Source organism: Rosa chinensis, chromosome 1 (genome assembly GCF_002994745.2).
Source record: "Rosa chinensis cultivar Old Blush chromosome 1, RchiOBHm-V2, whole genome shotgun sequence".
Lineage (NCBI taxonomy): Eukaryota > Viridiplantae > Streptophyta > Magnoliopsida > Rosales > Rosaceae > Rosa > Rosa chinensis.
Window position 1 is genome coordinate 47,940,166 of NC_037088.1, and position 23,818 is coordinate 47,963,983.

At 38.2% G+C, this 23,818-nt stretch overlaps 3 protein-coding genes across 10 annotated transcripts; 1 reads left to right on the forward strand and 2 right to left on the reverse strand.

The window, feature by feature from the left end:
• Positions 1–3,809: 3,809 nt before the first annotated feature.
• Positions 3,810–5,450, forward strand: LOC112181566 (uncharacterized protein PB1E7.01c). 2 transcript variants are annotated; one of them, XM_024319946.2, is made up of 4 exons: positions 3,810–3,916; positions 4,084–4,173; positions 4,846–4,922; positions 5,037–5,450. In XM_024319946.2, exons 2-4 carry the CDS (start codon positions 4,093–4,095, stop codon positions 5,293–5,295), a joined length of 417 nt encoding a protein of 138 aa, XP_024175714.1. In that variant the 5' UTR covers positions 3,810–3,916; positions 4,084–4,092; the 3' UTR covers positions 5,296–5,450. The 2 variants fall into 2 exon arrangements, with proteins under 2 accessions (XP_024175714.1, XP_024175715.1); XM_024319947.2 differs by having other exon boundaries at positions 3,838–3,916; positions 4,088–4,173.
• A 160-nt stretch (positions 5,451–5,610) lies between these two features.
• Positions 5,611–11,843, reverse strand: LOC112181567. Of its 3 annotated transcripts, XM_040516481.1 has the most exons (8): positions 11,123–11,836; positions 10,791–11,038; positions 10,250–10,446; positions 9,514–9,581; positions 7,648–9,307; positions 7,385–7,551; positions 6,987–7,173; positions 5,611–6,894 (listed from the first exon to the last, which is right to left on the reverse strand). In XM_040516481.1, the coding sequence occupies exons 3-8, from the start codon at positions 10,398–10,400 to the stop codon at positions 6,251–6,253; spliced, it is 2,877 nt and encodes a 958-aa protein (XP_040372415.1). In that variant the 5' UTR covers positions 10,401–10,446; positions 10,791–11,038; positions 11,123–11,836; the 3' UTR covers positions 5,611–6,250. The 3 variants fall into 3 exon arrangements, with proteins under 3 accessions (XP_040372415.1, XP_040372416.1, XP_024175717.1); XM_040516482.1 differs by having other exon boundaries at positions 5,611–6,891; positions 10,791–11,843; XM_024319949.2 differs by having other exon boundaries at positions 10,250–10,450; positions 10,791–11,836.
• Positions 11,844–18,008: 6,165 nt separating this feature from the next.
• LOC112181721 (putative recombination initiation defects 3) lies at positions 18,009–23,498 on the reverse strand. 5 transcript variants are annotated; one of them, XM_040512744.1, is made up of 13 exons: positions 23,196–23,498; positions 22,105–22,255; positions 21,628–21,775; positions 21,308–21,442; positions 20,802–20,854; positions 20,501–20,698; positions 20,172–20,267; positions 19,963–20,073; positions 19,821–19,879; positions 19,507–19,699; positions 19,162–19,243; positions 18,571–18,682; positions 18,009–18,254 (listed from the first exon to the last, which is right to left on the reverse strand). In XM_040512744.1, exons 1-12 carry the CDS (start codon positions 23,258–23,260, stop codon positions 18,573–18,575), a joined length of 1,401 nt encoding a protein of 466 aa, XP_040368678.1. In that variant the 5' UTR covers positions 23,261–23,498; the 3' UTR covers positions 18,009–18,254; positions 18,571–18,572. The 5 variants fall into 5 exon arrangements, with proteins under 5 accessions (XP_040368678.1, XP_040368680.1, XP_040368679.1 ...); XM_040512746.1 differs by having other exon boundaries at positions 19,821–19,870; positions 23,196–23,496; XM_040512745.1 differs by having other exon boundaries at positions 18,571–18,679; positions 23,196–23,495.
• Positions 23,499–23,818: the final 320 nt, after the last annotated feature.

Sequence of the window (23,818 nt, forward strand, 5' to 3'; positions counted from 1 at the left end):
TGAACTTCCAATATCAAGCTTTCTCTCAACAAGACCCCTATCTTGCTTTGCAAACCCCCTGTGCTTAAAGGGCAATGATCTCCTTCATGCAACAATAGGTGACACAAATTACATTTGCCAACCAAGTTTTCGAAGAAGAAGGAAATTTCAGGTGGGATGTTAGTGATTCGCACCCAGAAGAATAGGGAGTTCATCTCTACAGTTTGCAATGGTGCCATGCCGTCATACTCCTGCAACACCACTGAGGCATGGTTGAACCTCCACAGTCCACTCTGAAGGGTTGCAGTCTCAGAGTAGATCAAATGCCAGAACGAACCTATTTTATTCTCTTTCTTGGATCTTGAAACCCTTATCAAGACCCTAAACTCTTTTGGAAAAACGCCTCAATTCATTGAGAGATGCAGGTTGCTTTGCCAAAAGTTTGGCTAGCAGATACGATTGCCTGGTGGGGAAGCACTGTACCCCCCCCCCTGAGAAAGACCGATGATCTCATTACCAACCAAAGCAAGAGATGCAGCAAAGGACGCAGTAACGTCCTTAATGGAAGCCATGGTGAATGGTGTTGCGTAAGGAGAAAGTAGTCGGAGGCTGTCAAACAGTTTAGGATTTAGGTGCGTGCAGAGGAGGCGCGCTTACTATGATTTCTTAACTTATTGAGCTATTCATCTTTGAACTAGTTAATAAGTTAGTAGGGAAAATGACTAATTAATAAGTTAGTCATTTTTCAACACTACTGCGCATATATGAGTTAAGATTTGAATGAGTTTTGTTGATTTTATATATATGACATTAATGATATTGATATTTGCACTTCCAAATTTATTTTACAAGCAAGATTGGCTCTGAAAATTTAAATGCTTAAAAGGAAGTAAATTCAAGACGTTAGAGACCTTTTGTACGTAGAAACGGTAGAGTGATAAAACTATATCACAATAGACTAGTAAGCTCTATGAATAAGTGAGGTTCAGTATGTTGGCCTATTTTTAAATATTTAATTAACCATTGATTTGGGTATATATATGGGAATCTTTATGTATGTGCCGATATGACTTCAGGATTAATTTTACCTTAAATAATATCACAATAGACGATTTCCAACCAAAAAATGTTTTTTATGTAGGGATAATTGAGAACTAAGAATTGAAGAGGAAACCCTAAGGAGGCGACTTCAAGACTCCATGAACATTCTCATCCGGTAGCGGCCCTGGCCTAGGCTGGCCTTTTGGCCTAGGTTGGCCTTTTGGCCTAGGCTGGCCTTTTGGCCTCGCCAAAGCTGCATGGCTTTGTTGCCGGGTGGGATTTGAATGATTGCCTCAGTAGCTCTTGAGAGGGAGTGACTAGATCATGGTTTTTGCAGGATTTGTTCTTGGCAACGATTCTGGTGGTCGCCTCTGTATTGCGGTAGCTGTGTTGCCCGGGATTGGAGGAACTCGTTTTGACGGCGTCGGTTTGAGGTTTCGAAGAAAGCAGAGGCCGTGAGTTGTTGGATCCAGCAATCTAGTTTTAAGGGCGGGATGGGTCGTGACTGCGTGGTCTGGACGATGTTAGTCGTGGCGGCATGGTCCAGACGGTGTCAAGGCAGTGAGTCGAGGCGGAAGCGCATTAGAGGCTTATGATACGGTGGTGGTTGCTGGGTCATGTCAAGGTTGCCTTGATGGGCTTTGGTTGGGTCACTCATCTCTGAGATGCCCTTTGGGCTTCTATGGTGGGCTGGGGTGTTTGCCCCAAGCCCATCCCTATGTTTTTAGATTTTGTCTAATTACAATAAATTCATTGTATTTAGAAAGTTAAGCATCGATGTGCACTTTATGTATCTCTAGCGCCTTTGGAGTAGTACCAAAGGAGGGTTTTCGCTAGGCCTGGGACTTAGGACCGAAAAACCGGCGGATCCACACGGAACCAGACCGAAAAACCCGGTTCGGTTCGGTTCTCAAACAATTTGACATCACTATTTTACGGTTCGGTTCTTCATGTTGCATCACCGGTTCGGTTCCGGTGCTTGTGTTTTACAATTTCTGGGAACCGAATTACATGTGTCATTATGTAATTAGTCCTTTGACTGAGCTTATTTCTGCAAAATAAGCTAGGCCACATGAGATTAACCCTCTCATCCCATCTCAAACTCATCATGTGTCGTTCTGTGATTAGTCCTTTAACTGAGCTTACTTCTCTAAAATAAGCTAGGCCACAGGAGATAAACTCTCTCATCCCAACTCAAACTCATCTTTCATACCCAGAAGCCCCGATCAATTCTTCATCCCTAAATTAAACCCTCAAACCCATCTCAGTATCCCTCACTTATACGATCTCTCACCCATTTCAGTTCTCTCTTCTTCTTCTCTCCAAAACACTCTCTGCCTTTATCTCTCTCTCCCTCCCTCCCTCCCTCCCTCCTTCTCTTCCTCTCTCAAATCGACATGGCTATGTCATCACACTCTCCCACAATGTTGTATTGATGCTTCCGAGATATAGACAACGTCGCCGCCGCCGACGACTCATCTCCACCGTCAATTGACTCGATTCTTGGCCTCTTAGAGACGCGAACAGATGGAACCGGAAAATGGCAACAACCGAACCGATTGAACTCGGTTCGGTTATACAGCGGTTCTGGGAATTTTCACCTCAAACCCGAACCGATTTCCTAGCAGCAGTTTCGGCAACGGTTCCTTGCAATTTTAACAGGATCCGAACCGATCCCAGGCCTAGTTTTCGCTATCTCTACATATTTGAATCATTGAGTGTACAATGAATATGTCTATTTCTTGTCTATGTATGTCCTTAAATGACAGCGCAAGTGTCCTCCCCCTTCTCTCTTTTCGCTCTGCCTTCTCTCTAGAAACTAGTGAGAGAAAGTAGATCTGAAACCTTCCTCCCCCTTCTCTCTTGCCGATATCTAGCTCCAACCAGATCCGGATCTACGGCTTGAGAGTCGGGGGAGCACACTCTTGTCCACCCCGTCCATCCCGTTCACCCCTTCAATCACCTTCTGGTTCCTCTCTCTTCTCCACCTACTTCACCCATCTACCATTTCTCAACCTCTCCACACCTTTCTGCTCTTATTGGCTTTATGTTAATGAGAACAGCTCTCATCTTCACACCCTTCACCCCATCTGCAACCCTTACATTCTCCATCCCTACAACCCAAGTATGGCCTTTTGTCATCGATTTTCTACTCCTCTAGTCCAGATCTACCCTCGAAATTGTCCATGTCCTCTTTGGATGGCATTTGTTGCTAGTGCTTCCGGATTTGCTTCGTTCTCCACCACCTTTAAACGAACTTACACCCGTTGGTGTATTTTCGCTCCCAAACAGTGAGTGGATGGATTTTCGCAATCACACTCTGCTAGGTTACTTGGTGTTTCTTGGGCATATGTGAGCCCTGTGTGTTGTGTCCCAACCGGTGTAGAAGGAAGCAAGATGGTGCTTTGGTGGCTAATACTCTTCAAGCTTGGACAAGGAGGTGGCAGCGGTGGTATCCTTGGGATGGAGCTGTTTTTCCCTTGGTGGCTATTAGCATGTGTACTAGGGTTTTTCATTTTCAAGTTTGGGCTTTCAAATTGTATTTGGGCCAAGCCTATTAGAGGCTTTAATAATGTTTTGCTGGGCCTATGTGCCTAATTTGCTGGGCCTACGCGCCTCTATTTGCTGGGGTTTATTGTACCTCTTTATTTGCTGGGGTCTTTTGTACCTCTTGTATTATGGTGTATCATTTGACACATCTAATACAAACTTTATTTTCTTCGATAAAAAAAAAAACAGTCTATTCTAACTTGTGATGAATATATTATTTCCTTAATTCAAAAAAAAATAAAAATAATAATAATATTTTGGTAAAAGACCGAACGAACGAGTGAGGCTTCAATTTTCAGTTCTGGCGACCCAAAACCCAGCTATTTCGGCATAGCTCACTTCTCTGGTAATTGTTCAAAACCCTAGCTTTATTTCCTGCTTCAATTTATTGCGCTTCTGGTTTTCGATTTCATTATTTGGGTCTCCGAATTTCTTTCGATCTGTCGTCAGATGATTAATCAAAAACTCTTGGCGTTGTTCATGTGCTAATTTTGGGTGTGCTATCTGCTGTAGGAAGATTCAATGAGCTCCAACACAACCGAGACGAAGAAGGAGAAGAAGGGTCCTCCTCAAATTGTTAAATTGAATAAAGCTTTGGCTTTGGTATGATGATTTTCCCTCATTTTGCTGTCAACTATAAACTGCTTTATGGCAGTGAGCTGACTGAGCTCTGTGGTCTATGTGAACTAGAACAATGAATTTCATTTTGAGATTTGATGATATGAAAACATAGTATCTTGAAGAGAGTTGTGTGTGTTTTGCTTGCTTGAGTCTTGTGCAAATTTGAATGAGCTTGAAAGAGAAGTTATGTTTTAAAAGAATTGGTTTCGATATGAAGAGATATTGTTCTCGGAGGAGTTGTGTGTGTGTGTGTGTGTTTTGCTTGTTTGAATCTTGTGCAAAGTGAATGAGCTTGAAGGATAAGTTTTGTTTCGAAAGAATCGGCTTTGAATATGTGGTGCTGGATGTTCAGTTTAACATGATGTATGAAGCCTCACCGAGGTGTGCTTGAACAGGATTGTAATGCGACACGTTGAGCCTTGAAAAAGCTTGTGAGGTTAATAATGCAGATAAAGAGCCATCACTTTGTGCTGTCATAAGTTGCATTTGAACAGCATTTATGGTGCTAATGGTGTTATATTGATGTGGTAGATGATTTTTATGACTGGTACACACAGTGGTGTCCAAGTATAGTATTTCTCCACCACGGTGACGTTGGCTTAATCAGTGATGTTCAAAATCTAACTTTGTGAATGAACACCCACTAATGTGCAGGCCGAAAAATGGGTGAGTAACATGAGTAAACTGCCAGCAGAAGATGAGTCTTTTGAGACACAGAGTCGACCTGCTAGGTGAGTTCAGTTGTGTTATATTGGGTTTTAAGAGTGTATAATTTATATTTAGATGGTCTTTGTTGGTTTATTGGGTCGTGGCTGATTTCTGTAGAACACAATATTTTTTTGCAGGCTTGGACTAGGTGCTAAAGTTCCCCGTGCATCCACATTTGTGCCTTCAGATGATCCCCTTGAAAGAAAGTTATATTACAAGTTGAATGCTCAAAAGAGAAAAGCTGCCAAAATTGCAGAGGAGTTAGCACCAGCTGCTGCAGATGGTGATGATGACGATGAAGATAATGAAGACAGCAGAACCCGTGCGTTTGAGAAGAAAAAGAGAGCAGCTAATCCACTGAGCCCACCTTTAGGGAAAAAGAAAAGGAGAAAATGAGTATCACACCATGAGAGACTAGCTATGTCAATCTTTTTGAAAGTGAAAAGCTTTGGACTTTGGTCCTGTTCTTGTTGTAGCTGATAAAACTTTTGTTGTAGACTTGACGATTAAGTTAATGAAAAATATTCACGAGAAATGTTAACTTTTGTTTCCATCGATCTAGTTGTTTGTTCAAGCAAGGAAGAGGTAGAATTCCTGATTAATAATACTGTTTGCGGTGACTCAATTTTCTAAGTAATTTTATCTAATGATCGAAGAAGCAGATTGATTGAAAGTCAGTGAAACAATATTTCATATTAGTATAAAATAGAGTTTACTATTCCAAAGTCACAGCTTGTTCATTGCATATAATAAACATGGCATGAACTTGCATTATTTTTCTTTTGTATTTACAACCAGTCAGTCACAGGATTTGCAACTCACAACTTGTATACTCACAACCTTTGCAAGTACAACAGCAAAAACAAAGGGAAAGCAAAAAGGAAAAGAACAAGATAACACTAGTTAGGAATGACTGCAATCAAGCCAAAAGATGAACACACCCTCGACTAAAACACGCTCCTACCTCTACAGGAATTAGGAATCTACATTTAGAAGCACAACTCTACATTACCGCCTCAACATTGAAGCATCTGAGTTCTTGCAAGGAGACTTTGCAAACTTGATATCTGATCCCCAACCATCAGGGATGTTTCATCTGATGCCTGCTGCCCGGGATGCTCCTTTAGCAATGGGGCATATTCTATACTATCTACATGATTTCAGTTTACAAAGTTACAAAGCCCTGTCATATGGATCCAGGATACTCCAGAAAGCTGATGAAGACTTCCTCTTAATAGTTGACATGCTGCTTCTCATTCCCTTGAAGCCCAAAGAATGGCTTTGCCTTCAACCACCTCGACAAGGCGGTGTGGGTTGGTGCTGGTATGAACATGAAGAAGTGTGTTGTAATTTACAGGTTGAGAATGCTCTCTGTTAGCTTTAATTCATCAGAGACTATAGCATCTTCACTTTTGGGACTTTCATCGGCATAGCTTAATATGATTTCTTCGATCAAGTCTTGGAGAATGGCTTCACCCATGTCAACACCAATGGTTTCAGTATCAAATCGAAGGTCCATCCACGCTCCGGTTCTTGACAAGTCCTTTGTCACTATCTGGTCCAAAGTATGAGGCAATGGAAGCGGACTGAGATGCCAGTGTACTTCTACCCAAACCTCATGTATAGCAGTCTTCATATCCGGCACTGGCCTTATAGGTTTCACCGATGATACCCAAGGGAAGCAACCATAGTAACGCCCACAAACCTCCACTAGAACTTCATTGATACAGTCAAAAAGGAGCTTCTGGTCATAGCAAAGCGGGTTAGGACAAAATTCTACATCATCACACAATGATGGTTCAATAAGTTGGTCTGAAGAAAGCCACTTCATGCAGAAGTCATCCCAGTTGAAGCCGGAGGCTTGCATAACTGCTTTTACAAAATCTGATATTAGTTCCTTGTCTTCTGTACAAGTTTTTGCATTGTTAGCTTCATCTATGGCTGAAGAGTCATGATCTTCAAATATGATCCGTAGGGGTTGTATAGGTAGCTCTACTGCAAATTAATGAATGAGTTAACATTAGATGCATATATTATAATAACAATAGGACTCTTAAGTTAATAAGTCTCTTGTTATGAATCTGTACCAGATTGAGAAATGCTTTTTGAAGGGCTGATCTCATCCTCTGAGAATAGTGAATCAAGAACTGAAACAGGACTTGGCCGCTCTGGTATGCCAATGGCAATGTCCATACCTTCAACATATTTGGTGGTTGGAGAGCTGGATGGGGATGCTAATGAAGCAGATGGCCCTGGACTCTCTTCATAAGAATCCTGGAAGACAATCATGATTAGACAAGTGACAAATAACATATATACATAATTACATATGTATATATTTAATTCATCAGACCAAGGCTTCGACATAAAGGGAATTTATCACTTGATATCTATGTTGATTTTCAAATTAGAACTAGTCTTGAAACAATATATTTGTGGTTCTTTTGGTTTTTGTTTCCTTAAATTAAATAACTTTTATAATTACCCGTTGCCAGCATTCTGAATATCTTTTATCATCCACAATTTCAATCTCATTGCCACTTTGGTCATCCACAATTTCAATCTCATCGCCACTCGGTTCAGAAGGAGCATCCAGTACACTCTCTTCTTCCTCAGCTACAATTTCAATCTCTTTTGCAATCTCCATATCACCTGCAATTTTGATTTTTAAAATCCTAATTATCAAATAAGTTCCAAGCAAGCACAGGAATTTTGTCACCGTTTATCAAACAGCCAAGAAATCAATACCTTCAGGATTCATCTTGTCTTTAATCGTGACATGGGTTTCTTCTGCTTCACTAGGAGAACAGTTGTCCTTCAAATCAACTGAGGTGCGTGGTAGGGAATTAGGAGGCTGTGCTTCACAGTCAGTGTTGTTGTCAGAAACAGATAGCCTGTTCTCTAAGTTTTGTGCTACTTGACCTAGAGGACTGACATTTTTATCTTGCTTAGGAGACCCTGCATTCTCATTGGCCTTCCAAACTCTGTCGCGAGGAGATAATCTCATTTGTGCAGTAACAAACCCAAGCTCCGAGTCCCTTCCGGGACTGCCCCTAGGAGACACATTATACTCAGGAAGAGAGAGAATCCTTCCCAAGGTTTTGGGAAAATGTTGTCCCACAAAATCTACACTTGCATCTCCATTGCTCAGCATCTCAGAGAGATGTTTCTTGGCTTCAATGTAGATGTTAGATACCCTTTGATTAGGAATACCTGGATCTTCATGTTTCATATTCATTTCAGATTCTTTCAATTTGCCACTCTTGTCTGCTTTCTTGATAGCACCAGAAGGTTTAGCAATTCTTTCCATGTAGAAGTGATCTTTACTAGGAGAACTTCCAAACTTTTCCTTAACAATTCCTCTGTCACCATCTTCCACACTTTGATGCCCATAGGGCAATCTGTTTGAATTTCCAATAGCAGATTCCCCATGCTGTTGCTTTCCCATAGCATTCTTCAGTTTCCTCTTTATTTCAGAAAGAAAAAAGTGAGAGCCAATTTTTTCATTTGGCCCTTTACTTCTTACTATATAATGGGACTCTGGGATCTTGTTACTTTCAGTTTCAGAATCCCGTAAAACTGTAGGCCCAGGCTTCAAAATGACAATTCTCTTTGAAGCTTCAAAATTCTCATTGCCCTCAGCTGGGTCTCTTTCTTGAGGCTTGCTCTTTCTCCTGAAAAATTTTCGCTGTTTACGGATGACAAGCTCCTCAGGTTGTTTTGAATCCTCAAGTTTCCCTGTCGAGTTGGACTCTGCAACAGCCTTGGATTCTTTATCTTTCTCTATTTGAGAATCCTGCAAGTTCAAGACATACTTTGCCAGCAGTGAGTTTGGATCTTGTAAGAGTTTCAGAAACAATTCCTCATCTGAACTTAAGGTCTCAAGTGCATCCATTAGTTCTCTAAAGTGCTGGATTTTCTGATCTTCTGTGAGATGCTTCCCATCAGTAAACTTCTGATTCATGAACTCCTTGATTGTCACACATAATTTCTCTTCAAAATCAGAATGCTTGTAGTTTGATCTGACAGGAGTCTCACCATTCAGATCATGATTCACACTATTTATATACTTTTGATGGATCTGGCAGCATACCTCTTCCATTATCTCATCTATGCCACGGTTACTTCTAGATTTATGCTCTTGTTTCTGATTACATGAGCATCCAGGCTCCAAAGTCTCAGAACCATTCAAATCATAGGTGTCCATGTCCCGGCTTTTCTTACGAGTCTTCTTTGTTCTTTTTTGATCCTTTCTGGTATGGCTTGCATCAGTCTGGTTACTCACCACATCAGTGCTGATCTCTTTCCTCATGTCCTGCTCACTGGACATTTCTTCTTCCATAAGTTTCTTCACACTAGGCTTACATTCATCGCCTGCCACCGTTACTGTTGCGTCCACATCGCTCTCCTGAAACAGTTTAGTAAGAATCCATTAGTTATATGATCAGTCAATTAGTAAGAATCCATTAATTAGTTATATCATCAGTCAATTAGTGAATAGATACATTCTCTTATGTGCTAGTGCTAAACTCCCTTGTCACAGAAACTGGCTTTGAAATTTCAGATACAAGTTCAGTTGGATTTGCTCATAACTTATAACTTGATCAAACTTACAAGGGTGCCTTGAAAGTTCTCATCCAAACCACTCAACACCCCGAACCTGTTCCTTGGAGACCCAGTACCTGCACAAAGGAAGTAAGATTCAGAAACAATGTGGAATATTTCCTTTTAATGAATTGAAAGACAAATTTACTAAATATTAATACCTAATTATAAGTCAGAGTGAGAAAAGTCATTCAGATAAAGAGTTGACTATGGGTCTATAAAATGCCCCCAAACAAAATTACCACTGAATTCATTTCAGCCAGAAGGAATTGGGCAACAAATAGCACAAGAGAAAATATAAATTTAACAAAAATCTGAAATATTGCCCTTTCGATGATTTGAAAGCAGTTTTACTTGAGATCACTCTCTAATTGTAAGTCAGAGTAAGAAAAACTAATAGATAAAAACGCTGACTGCGACACCTTATCTACAAAATACCCCCAAATCCAGTGAGCTAGCTCATTTCAGCCTGAAGAAATTGGTGAACAAATAGCACAGAAAAGTAAATAAATTTAACCAGTATGGAAAATTGTCCTTTTTGATGAGCTGAATGCAACTAAAAACCAATCCCCAATTATAAGTCAGAGTAAAGAAAAACTCATTCAGATAAAAATGTTAGCTAGGACACCATGTGTCCATGTCTGCAAAATCACCAAAGACCACAGAACTCATTTCAGCCTGAAGAAATCAGGCAACAGATAGCCGAAAACGCTGGCTTCCAATTAAAAGAGTTCAGTGTTCTTACCAAAAGCTTGCTTGCTTCCATGCCTCCTATCAGAGATCAGCTTCCAGGTGGGGCGGCCGTGCCGAAAATCAAAGATGTTAATCAAACCCCACATACAGCCTAACTGGTCTTTCTCATACCGCACAGAGCGTCTCTGGGACTTCTTTGCCATCAGGAATAATTTTATATGGTCTTTTTCATCCAAAATCTGTCAATAACTGGCTGATTGAAAAACCAAAGACAGAAAATGAGAGATCAATAAAAGCCTTTCAAAGATAAAACCGAGGACTTCAGTTTTCTTGCTTCTTGTTCTCACACCCAAAAACTCGACCGATAAAGAAATGCATATCCAAATAGTAATGTGGAAAAGGTGAGCGTTATGGAGATTATTGAAATTAGTCCATAGATAGAAACATGACTCTTATTTGACTCAAATGGCAGCAAAATTCAACTCCAGAGAAAAAATCATCCGGATTTGGTAAGCTAATTAGTACTAGAAATATAAGATAAAAATAACGGATGAAAATAGCAGTGATGATAATGACATGCACGAACAGATTACCTCAAACTTCAGAGCCTTGAGTTCAATACAGCAGAGAATAGATAACAAAGCAGCTGCAAAAGTCAGTTGCAGAGGTCAGCAGATTCCAATCCCAACCCCTCAAGTCTTATAACAGAGTGAGGCTGAAGGAACCAAAACTTTATCCGGATGGCAAGGAATCAAAGCCTTCTTTTGATACTCAAAAAAGCCTTAAACGGCACCTCAATATTCTCCACAAAAGGCTCGAAAATTCTTGCAATTTGGTCTTCCTTCACAGAAAAAAAGACCAACCAAGATGATTATGCCTCCTCAGCTATTATGATCGCAAAAAGGGTCAAAGGCTGAAACTTCACCCTCAAACTTCAGTGACCAAAACGCAGCAATGATGTGGGGATTTGATCACAAGCTTGAGAAACACAGAAACCCAAATCTCTTTTCTCAAATTCGATCCACAAGTCATGAGTTCTGCACGATGGAATTGATAATTCAGACAACTCAAGCATGCGCTAGCTTGGACCTCTGCTTTTTTAAAAAAAATTCAAAAATCTCTCTCACAAGGTCAATGCTTCACCCAGTGAGAAAAATTCAACCCAATACAATGCAGCACCAAACACCCTCAAACCCATTGAAACACCCAAAACCAACAACCTCTGCAGAGTTCAAACCCCAAAAAAAGCCAAAGCTTTTATTTTTCTTGGAAAATTCTCTTTCAGTCTCAAACCATCAATCACTGAAAAATATAAAATAAAAAAAACCACTCTTTTCTCAGAGATCAAATTCTCTGGGGAAGAAAGACTTTTAGTAGTGGGTATCTAGTTTTGACAGCTAAAAAGAGAAGCCAGCACCGACCCACTAGAAGTCCCAAACATTCTGGCACATACGGGCAGCCATTAAAGACTGAGAAAAGTGGAGGGGGAAGGAAGCAAAGAAGCAATGGTGGTGAGAAAAGCGAGTGAAAGACAAAAGCTTTAACAATGTCGTTGATGTTGGGTGAGAGAGTATAAGAAGAAGAAGAAGGAGTACGTGACAGTTGGGTTGGGATTGATTTTGTTTTGATGGGGCCCCAGTTGGAGAGAGGAGGAGGCTTTGCATGAAAGAAAAGTGTTGTCTTCTGTCTCCATTTTTTCCTTACCATACTCTGTAACAGTAGTTCCATTTCCAACCATCATCATCAAAGTCACCACTAACCTCCATTCTCTCTCTCTCTCTACACTTTCTGTGCTGGCGGTAGCGGAAATGTGTGTACCAAGTTGTTGACGTGTACGATTCTTGAGAATAGGGTTAAAAACGTCAATAAGTTGCCGATGGAAACCAGCAAACTTTATTTTATTTTTTATGGAGAATTACTGTGTGTGTGATGTTTCGAGTTTTTCATCATTCTAATCGGTAAAAGACGGAATGTGACGAAAATGAGGATTTGATCATTGGAATTAGGATTTCATGGAGCTTTTTAAGTTGTTAAGAAGTTTATGAGGATTCTAATGCGTTACATCATCCAAAATAGTGTACAAAACAGGTAATCCGTGCCATGTGTAACAACGTAATAATCTTAAGCATGCAGACTAACAACGTCCTTCAAATGGTGTGAGCTATTATTCGTACTTAGGTAATTAAGCACGAATTTGTATCTCTTTTTGAAATATACAAATTCTCGTTTTTTTTATTGTTTGTTTGAAGATGAGAAAAAGAAGATTCACATTTAAGATCTCACATTTTAAATGAGAAATTTCACAAGCATCGAACTGTTATTGGACCCGTTCTAAATTAATTGATCACCTGGAGTGCTCCCAAGAAAAAACAAACGAAAAAAGACAACGTTGTTTTAAGAGAATATATAATTAGCTTATAATAGTAAATCTGATCACGAGAACAATCACAGTGTCAGTGATTCAGTGGTTTGGTTTGTGTAGTCGTCGTCCTCATTTAGATGCATGCAGAGAAACACATGCCCTAACTGTCAACTGTACTTTGGTACCTGGTTTAGATCGAAATGGAAATGCTTGTTTTAACTCCTGTTACCAACCGTCGTAGGTGGGTACTCATGAGTCATGAAAAAATGTGGTTGATCATTTCGTGCCCTTCCTTTGTTTTGAATTAAAGGGTAGATATTATATATTGAACACTAATTATGCCATTACTCTTAGTTGACCCCAATTATAGTCCTGTTCTCAAGCATTACTCTAGTAATGATGACTGAAATTTGAATTCAAAGCACACCCCCTCCTAATTAATTTGTAAGTGTTTAGGAATAGCTTGTGGTTGTAGTGAGAACTCATGGTCTCGCAGACACTAAGGATTAGAAGAGGTGGAAAACGAGAGTTAACTCTTCTCCTAGAAGAAAATAAATAGGTCTACAATTTCGATATTATTGATAATGTTTTACATTGACAGGCCTGAGTTGTCTTTTGGTAAACCTGTTTCTCTCCCAATGTGTTAAATTGTAATTTTCAAACTGGAGGCCCTTCCACTAAGGGATTCATTTTTTAGTCTTTTCTAGGGATGGGGCATTAGACTAACTTTTCGATCACATTTCGTCATCTCAACTGTTCAGGTTTTAAATCCTAATGTGTAGATCATATCTGCAAATTTTCAGCTAAATCGGTGATCGTTAAGGTATCAAACTAGATTAAATCAATTGACAAACCAAATCTGTCAGACTTGAACCGTTCATATTTATAATCTTAAATAGCCATTTTGAATGCCCTAACTATAATCAATTTGGCTGAAAATTTGCAGAAATGATCTACACATTAGGACCTAAAAACTAAACGGTTGAGATGACAAAATATGATCGAAAATTTGGTCTAATGCTCTATTCTTACAAAAGACCAAAAAAAGGATCTCTCACTAAAAGGCCTTGTTTCAAACTGACTCTTTCTAACGTATTACCCATGTAAGATACGCAATATGATATGTAATTCCTAGCTGCAAAATTCGGGGCTAAGATCTTGGATTTATGTGATCTATGTGCTGTCGTATGAAAACCTTGGATTCACTACTAGCTACCTCCTTGACTATAAACAAAATACGGGACAAGTAACTCTTATGGGAAATGCATATGTATATACAAAAATGAATTCGACTAGATAGGAAGAGCATGTATGCATAAATTTCTTAGATACCAAAGGTTTTGTCCATGGTTGCATGTGACGAGGGCAGTTGTGCATCAAAGACCAAATTAGGCAGTTCAGGCTACGGTCCTACTAATTGCATGAAATGAAGCAGTTGGGGGTCACACACAACCTTTACCAACTTCAATGCTGATCGGTTTCATTGTCTAATCAGAAGGCCCAGAAGAGACAAACTTCCCTCACCTCTACCACCATGTTTTATATCAGATAGAAACTTATGAGTCTGGTAGGGCAATTTTGATTAAACAAGTAGAACCTTAAAGATTATGCAGCTAAAATATGATCAAGTGGCCAGTTGTGAATGAACACCAATAACTTAGGGTTGAAATGGTTCTGATTTTATTAGCTAATCTCTTACTGTATCATCTTCTTTAGGTTGAGGGTGGGTAAAAACTTGCCTGGCAAAGACCTTTTAACAATGACAATGGCAAGAAGCAGACAAGTTTCATAAGGGCTTTTATTAATGAAAATTGCCTATTGAGGACAATACCTAAGTTTTGGAATATGCTGGAAATTGGCTTTTTAATTTGTTTAAAGAGAGCAAGGTTCTTACTCTGTGTCTTTGTGATGCAACTGAAAGGGACCCCTAAGAGAAAGTTTATCACCAAACCTATTGTTAATTATATACATTGAAGTACAAATGCAGATAGTGATGGAATTTAACATATATGGTTTTCTGAGTCTTGAACAACACATGGTGTTTGTTTCTAATTTTCTATATATATGAAGCATTTTTTTAATATTGATATTTTTCTTCGAACTTGAGTAATTAAATTTGAAAAAGAAAAAAAAATCAGATCTTCAAATCATTTCGGAACTTCATATTGCAAAGTAAAGAGTGAATTTCAAGTATTTTTTTTAATGAAAAAGAGTGAATTCCAAGTTATTGAGAAAAAAAGATAGTACGTGTATTGACAACGTCAGTAGACTGATAATAAATTTAAAACTAAGTCATATTACAGAAAAAGTGACAAATAACTCATAATATTTTAGACTAAGTAACACAATGAAATTAATGAAGAAAAATGTAATTTACTACAAAATTTCTCTTTCAATACATCATCATGCACTCCAAGTTTGACATTTATTAGTTAGCTAGAAATATGACTAACCCTAAATAGCTGTCTTAATTTGTTTGTACTTGCCAATTCTTATATGAAAACCCTTTTGACATTTACAAAGACTCTTCCAGACCTGCCCTCACACGTTAACAAATAAAAAGTGCAATACATATACATAAGGGAGTCAAATGCACACTGGCAGAGAAGAGAGAGTGACACGAGCAAAAAATAGAATAGAGATGCAAACAATGGAGCAGCTTTTGTCTTGCTTGCCCTTAAAGATATTCAGAATACAAAGTGAGTGGAATTGAAAGGACCACAATGACACTCATTATGAGCTTATAACACACTCATTTCAAACCCACTTACTTTGCTCTGCATGCAAATGGAGACAATGGGCGTGTCATGCATTAGTCTTGCTCAAATGTATTAAGAATAGGGTTTTTATTTCACCAAATCATGGTTGCTTAGAGATGTAATTTTGTTTTGGTGCAACTTAATTATTTCTTGAATTGGTTGGAAATATGGGTAACAAGTTCGATTCGATCTGCAAATTATTTATGTGCTTATTTTTTATTGTTAATATTGGTTAAGATTGGATTATCAAATTGGTCCATAATCATTCTATTCCAACAGCCAAATTGGTTTGTTACGTTTGTGTTTATCTGATTTGGAGGTTATAATGCAAAGCTCTTACCAAATGATGTCACCTAGCTAACCCTAAAAGTTCCATCTATAGGAATTCACATAGATTGAAGCTAATTGTTCTATATTAATATATATAGCAAGAGGTTAGGAGATGTTGATGTTTATACAGACAATTAGGAGTACTAATATTTTAGTAAGAGGCATGCTTATGTATAGTTTCTATGTTCGTGTATCGTACATGTCTCTATTATATGGAATAGTAATCGTTGAACCCTATATAAACCATAAATCGAAAAACTTTAGAGAAGGGCAAGTATAGATGGGGGGTTAAATTTTAGTGCCCATTTAATAGCTCTTGTTCTTGGATAAGCTTTATAAAAGAGCAGTGCATGTCCTGTTGTAGCCGTCTCGTTTGACGACTTGAACTAAATCATTAAGGAATGGAAAATTATTAGAAAGCTTCTCTTATCACTCCATCCTCATCCGCCTACTTTTAACACTCACCATAACACAGATTAAAGGCGCCATCATTCTCAAAAAACAAAAAATAATAATAAAAAATAAATAAAGGCGCCATTGCCCTCACGACACATGCACTTCAATAATTTTAGAAGGATACTAATCTCAACTCTTAACGATTCTCTTAATTTCAGAAGGATATAAATAGTTTATGCCTGTGTCTTAGCTTTGAAAGGGAAATTGAAGACATGCATGGAGGGCAATGAAAAGAGAACTCAATTATCAAACAATAATTATATACCAAGCTTGCGAGGAAAACTAAGTCTATGTTGTAATCTTGTGACACAATTTTTGTTAGAATGTTGATGGGTTTGCTATTTCTTTCAAACCTAGGGATCTGGATATTCCACTTCTAACGACTCTCTTTAAGCATTGGATGCTCTCCTTCTTTTGAGAACCCAATGCCTTCAAAAGCAAAAGTTTCTTCAAGGAATTGCACAACACTCAACTTAATCACATATTAGATTAGAGTATGAAACTTGGCTACTATGTAAAGTGGCCACATAGCATGTGCCGGAATCAAGTATTGAGAATATAAAGCAGTGGCCACATAGCAAGTACCGGAATCAAGTATTGAGAATATAAAGCATACATAAAACGTTACACAAGGAGAATTAAATTCACACTCACAAATTTGCAATCCACACTCACTCTTCCATTTTTTTTAAGAAAGAAATCACACTTTCAAAGTTTTGTCTTTATAAAAAGATAAATTTGAGATACTAAAAACAAAAAACATAGAGTGTGAATTATAAAATAAAAATTGTGAATTTCACTCTCCTTACATAGAAGTATATAACACTAGGGACCTCTTCACTTATTATCAATTGATTTAGAGTGTGATTCTAAATTATTGTAACATCCATAACCGCATTCTCCTAAAAAAATCTCACATAGCTGTTGCCATTTCTCATTTGTTTGGGGTCAATTTTTATGCATTACAAGAGATTTTCTTAATAGATGGGTTTCTATAGCCTATAGGTAAGTGGAATATTATGGAAAATGGTGGTCCTAAATGGTAGTTAAGGTTTCATGAAATCAAGAGGTAGCTTTCTAGTTTCATAATCATAAAAACTAAATTAACAATCAAGAATGGAGAGCTTAGCGTTTGAAAGATTCTTAATAATAGCATCATAACATCATCTAATGGAAACGTAATCTCCTAAACCAATTAAAGAAAACACAACCACCCTCACAAATTCAACCCCGCCCAACCAGACAAGTTGTATATGTCACAAAGGAAACGAACAAAGGCAATGTTTTATTAGCAACATTCCACCAATCCAATCCAAATCACTGGTCTTTTGCCCATTAAATGAAAATTATTAAAGAACATTTTTCATGTAATAATGATTTTCGATTAGATCTTCGAAGAATTTCAAACAAGAACTTCCAGAGTGATGTTTGCTTCACAACTAGAAAGAACGAGTGCAAATATGTGTGTCATAATTTCTGGGAGGGCCCGAGGTCATTAAGTCATAATCATATGCTTCTAAATAGTCATAATGATGAGTTATTGGTTATTGATTTTTTGGGCAACGAAGAAGAGAAGCTGGTACTAACTTTGTAGCAACTTCCCACGTGTGGGCTCGCACCGACAGAAACGATATCTAGCTTTTGTGAAAGGAACAGGAAAATGGGACCAAGCTAGGCATTGAACTTTTCTCAGGCCTAAAGCCTTAGGGATGGTAAGGCCCTTGACAGCCTTGACCTTTAATCTGGTGTTCCCAATGAAGAAACTTCACAATCGTCGGTTGTATACAATCAATCGTCTTCATATTTATTGCAATATGTGACGAGACGATAGACACGTTATTGTATACGACCGATTCATAGACACCTATTAGAGACTTGCCTCTGAGTACGGGCCGTGCTGAGAATTGCCAGACAATAGTGGGATCTCTTTGATCATATTACCTGTTCTTTACAACAACTGAGGGATGAACCCAAAGTTCTTTGGCTATCTATGTGTCCCAAAGGACATCTATAACTACTAGGAGGTATAGGGATATAACAATAGGGCATGGGGAAAAACATACCCCAAAGTAATCAAAGGATTCAAAGCACATAATGTTGGGGTTATGGGTTAGGACACAAAGCACATGGGAGGAGCAGACTTCAAGCATCTGCACAAATAGCAAACAGCACTCTATGAGTCAAACTGCAGTGTCAAACACAACGGATTATTTGAATTTACCGAGCATCTGAAACCAAAGTACAGTTCGAGAGCAATTTTTGATCATCACCTTTAACCATGATGTAGACTGTGTAGTATTACAACTTGGCTTTAATTGATAAGAGATGACAACAGTTCATCATGGTCGAAGGTGGTAAGCAAAATTGTTATCAAGTTTTCAGTCAGGGAAGAAAGGAACTTTGTAATGCCTGCACTACGAGAAATTGGAAGCACCAGAAAAACAGATGTAGAGTTGTAATGTGTACCTTCAGTTAATAATTATAGGGTTACAGCATCTTCTCTTTCGCCTCCTTGCCCTCCTCAAAATCCGTTCTGTCTCTTGGTCTACCTCTTCAATCATATAGTTTTTTATGTCTTCTAGGAAAACAATAATGACTACAGTTAATTCAGAGCAAAATGATCATGTACTTGGAAAACAACCAGAAGCAACAGTGCGTGACATATATATCGAATATTCATATCCATGGCCTGCCAATAGTGAGAAAAGTGAAGCCTTTGGATAAATCTTTTACCATTTCCCTAGTTTGTATTGGTTTAACCCTTAATTCCTGAAAAAAAAAAAAACACTCATACTTTAGGTTTAATTAGTGACTACCAACATACTTATGATTATCAGAAGCCAGCAGCCATTAACTTCCTTAAAGAGGCTCTTCGAGAAAGGCCACTAGTATAGAAGCTATTCTTTCTTTGAGGTACCTCATTTTGGTCTAGACTTCAAATTAATTCAATAAAAATTTTGTTGAGTAAGCACTATGATCTTAAGTCTTTGGCAAAAGCAAGACATGAGGCTCATCAAAGTTAATAGGTACGGCCCAAATGCTACTTCCACCATGTACCTGTTTCTTTCTCGTCAAGTAAGAATGAAAATCCTCCATCAATGTCCTCATCTGATTCAATGATAATTCTACCTCCTCTTTCCTGCATCATGCATTGCCATCTCATATGAGCCATATATATAAGTTCAAATACCCGAGATGAGCAAATATAAAGTTTTTCATGTAATGCTTAAAATAGTAAGGAACTTTGCTTCAATTGCAATAAGAATTTAAGACAGGAACACTCAGCACATATATATTATTAAGTCTATCACCTTAATACCAGAAACATATCTAGATGAGACAACTTAGTGTCTATTTCCAAATTAACGAGAAAGATGAGGAAAAAAAAAATTAAAAGGGTACCTGTTTAACCAAGGTAATTCCATTATGTTTTTGTGCTTTCTGGGGCACCCTATCAATAGAGGTTGCTTTTCCCGCCTTTACAGTCTTCCAGCCTCCTGTTTCTGTCGTTGTAACTACAGCTGCTTGAACAGAAACCTTTGGAGGTACAGTTGAGTGGGAATCGAGAGCAGGGTTTTTAAGCCTCTCGAACTCTCTAACAACACAACAATGACACTATCAAAACCATGGAACAGACAAGTGCACCCCTATGGTGCCACTGATGAATATACTAGCTGTCTCAAGGAATAACAGTCAAAAGAAATTTTCTCACATACTTCTTAATAGGCTGTGTCCTTTTTTCTGGAACAGAGTGACAGGCAGCGCCCTGCAATTTCTAGATATGAAAGGTTTTATGATAATAAATCACATGAGTGCTTGAATAAGTCAATAGTACATCATTAGAGAAGTATGGATCACCTTTGATGAAGGTAAAGAGGGTGCTTGTGCTTTGTACTTCCTCACATACTTTCTCACATACGTCCTCTTAGGCTTTTGCTCTACTTGTGGAATAGCAGGAATGGCAGCAGCCTGCAAATTTCCAAATTTCAAAGGTATTCAAGTAACAAATAATAGGGTATGGGTGCTTGATAAGGTTGATGAGCCATAATAAGAGGAATGTAAATCACCTTTGGTGCCTTTGGTGAAACTACAGATAGCACTTTGGATGTTTGGATGGGGTACATAATCTGATTCTGGCATGTTTGGATACTGCAAAGCAGTTTCTGCAAGCAAAAAGATGAGAGGGATTAATTAGCAATCAGAGGCATGCCGAATATTATACGTTCAACTGGACAATAATAGTAGAAAATAGAGAAGAACAAGAAGTTCTTTTGCCAGAAAGAAGAAATGATGAGTTATCACTTTAGCTCATCCAAAAGAAACCGTAAGAGTTAAAAGTTCATAATCTACTGCGTTAAGTGGTTGCAGTTTACTTTCCATTATACATCATGCATACCTGCATTTCCTTGATGAAGGAGCTGTGTAAATTATTTTGCGAACTCAGGATGGATGCTTCAATCTTTTCTGGTAAGGTTGAAAGCACTAAGAACATCTCCTGTAATTTATCTTGATTTTCATTTTTGCTCAGTTGCTCCGACATAGATTTGATGCCCGCATCAAGGCTAGCTTTGAAATCTTCTTGCCCCTTATTCTGCTTTACCATATATTGGCTGAGTTAGAAGGTGCAGAATCCTGGATGCTTGAAGCAACCAAGTGAGTAAAGAAGAAAGTAAACTAGGGGATTGTACGTATATTACCATTAACTGCAGCAAGCTGTCTTGAACCATCAACTTCTGCTGTACTGCTTCCACTGAATTAAGAAAGAAAATGAATTACTTACAATGGTAAATTTTTGACATGTTGTATAGCATAGACTCCCCATTTATTTCTCTTCACAGGTAAACAAAAAATCAAATATAGTATCCTATTTAACAGAATGAACTTATTTATTCCAATTCCAGCCCAAGTGAAAGTTAGCAACTAGATACCATTTTCCTCCCAAATATGAGTTTTGGTTGCTTTATTTTCAATAAAATATCTTGGAATTATGGCCAAATGGAAGATCCTACAAATTTTGTTTCAATATGCTTGATCAGTGACTTCAGCCCTCTCACATTAATTTGAATATTTATTCCTATATCAGAGGCTAGGAGCTACAACAACTTCTTATGCAGATTAGCCAGCACTACAACTTACAGCCATTCGATAATATATTTTCTCATCAGCTCATACATTTCAATGTGTCAAAGAATAGATGACTCACTCTCCATTGAAACTTCTTTTGTTCCTTTCTTTACTTGCATAACGTCACTCTGGACAGAATCCAAGATCATCCCAAACTTGCTTAATGAAGTTTCCATTATTCCAATACGATGTTCAAATTCCTCACTGATCTGACCTGCTCAGGCAGATAAAAGAAAAGGTTTCCCATTAAAAGCCAGGCGTACACATACAAGAGCAAGACCTTTATGGGGCTGTTATTATTACCCCCTTGAAAATACATTACTAGAAGCTTTTTTTTTTTCTTTTCTTTTTTTCTTTCTCTAATACTACTTATGCCATTCAACTTTGTAAGAAACTTACATCGATGATCTGAACCAGAAGCAGAACTCCACTTGCGCGTGAGACTGTTGGAAGGTCTTGAAATCTGCATTTGACTCTCTTCACGGGCATGACTAATTAGGGGTAAGCGAGCAATCTTCTTCACAGTGTTCTCCCGTTCTTGAGACCTCTGTAGAGATATGAACACAAGCAATAATTTAGGACTGCTAGAGAAACCTATGAATGATATCAACTAATTCTAATTACTGCACAGAGTTCTGGGAAAGAACAATTTTCAAGGGCACAACCTATTTTCTTTAGTACTCCTAATGTATGACTGATAAGAAATAGAGTTCACTGATATTTAAATAAATTGGTCTCCCGTTAACGATATGGAAACTGCTCAAACTTATATGCTTTTCCAACTAAAACGATTCCTAATAGAGCCAAATCCACTTGATTGAATGTCGGTTTGTCAAAATAAAATATTGAATATATGGTGTAATATAGAGATTCTACCTGATCTGTAAAAGCGTCAAGAGATGTCTGAGAGAGCTGAGAAAACATGCCATACTGAGATGAGAGTCCCTGAGAAAATGACTGCTCTGATGGTTGAGATCGAAGCTGAAGCTGCGAACCTTGTGGTCCATGTGAAACAGAATTTGATCTCCTGCAAATCAATGAAAAAATCAGCACAAGTAAAGGAGGTTTCAGCAATTCAATCTATTAGCCACATCACATAGGATGTTGAAAATCGACTTTTGTTCATTTCACATATTTACTATCTATTCACATATGAGGAGGTTTGATCTCCCACAGACACATGTAATATATATTGACTAGAGCAATTAACATAGATCTAGAATCAATTTGAAGCACACATACTTCCTTCCATTTCTTTAGTTTCTGCTACTGTATATTGAAGAAACTGACATGGACTATTTTTTTTTTTCATATCAGAAAACTGAAATCGATCTTGAGGACCTGAATCAAAAGCGTAGTTTAAACAAAACATTTGGATCCAGTCATCTTAATCTTTCAATTTTTGACATTATTGATATCACAAACTGAGCATTTCAACCGGAACTGGAAGAGATTGAGATCCATGTAGTCAGGTAAGCATACTCAACATTTTCTCGGAGATCAAAAACTACATATTATGGAAGCAAAAAACAAAATCGAACTCACAGTGGACTAATCATTTTCTGGAGAACCAAACAGATTGACTAAGCACACTAAAAATTTCAAGAAAATTGAACCGGAGGAAGAAAAAACTAAAATCGAGCTGAGAGCGAACTCAGATGAGTGAGAAAACCTAGAAATAAAAGCTGAAGATCCACAACTTGATTTTCTGAATAATTTTCCTCCATTTTCTCGTGATCCAAACCGGGCGTCTAGCTCGTAGAGCTCAGATCGAGCCTAGAGAAATTTTCAGTCAAATTCAAGAAGAAAAAAAATAGCAAATACAAATCAACGAAGCTAGAATTCTCACGAACACTCTCTAAGTCGGTTAAAATTCAAAGCATTTTCCAGATTTTCTCAGGAACAAAACGAAGCACATTGCGGTAGAGATAAGGTCGCGAAATTGAAATAGAGTGAAGCAATCGAACCTGTTGTGAGGAGGAAGGACGGAGATGGAGCTGAGATCGCAGGCTTTGTTGATCTTCAACTTCATCGCTCCGAATCGCCGAGTTTTAGGTTTTCAGAGGTACGGACGATTCGATCTGGAACGGAGTTGAAGGCTTGAAGCTCGAGGAGATTAGGAGAGGTGTGGTTAGAGAGAGAAACGGAAATGAGGCATCTTAAGAGTTTGAAATTTCTGAGAATTGAGAGAGCGAGAGTGTGAGTGGAGAGGAGAGGAGGGGTATTTATGGACGGAGCCGGGCGGGAAGAAGATTTGAGAAGGTGTGCTGCTTGGTGGTTAGTGGGCCGAGCCGGAGGCACAGAGTTGACAACCAGGCCCAATTTTAATCCAATATCAGTTAATGGGTTACAAAATCAACTGACCCATCTGAGCATAACTTTGTATAATTTTTTGTTGTTTGATAAGAAAAAGAAAAAGAAACTAAACGGAAGAGCCTTTCATGGCATCCGCCGTTCAAGTTTCCAAATAAAAAATACATCATGTAATTTTGCCATTGTCAATATAATTGAGTAATCGGTTTTCAATAAATCATATACCCTAATAGGGTGTGAGGAAGAAGTTTGGTCTATGTAATTATTTTTTGGTATA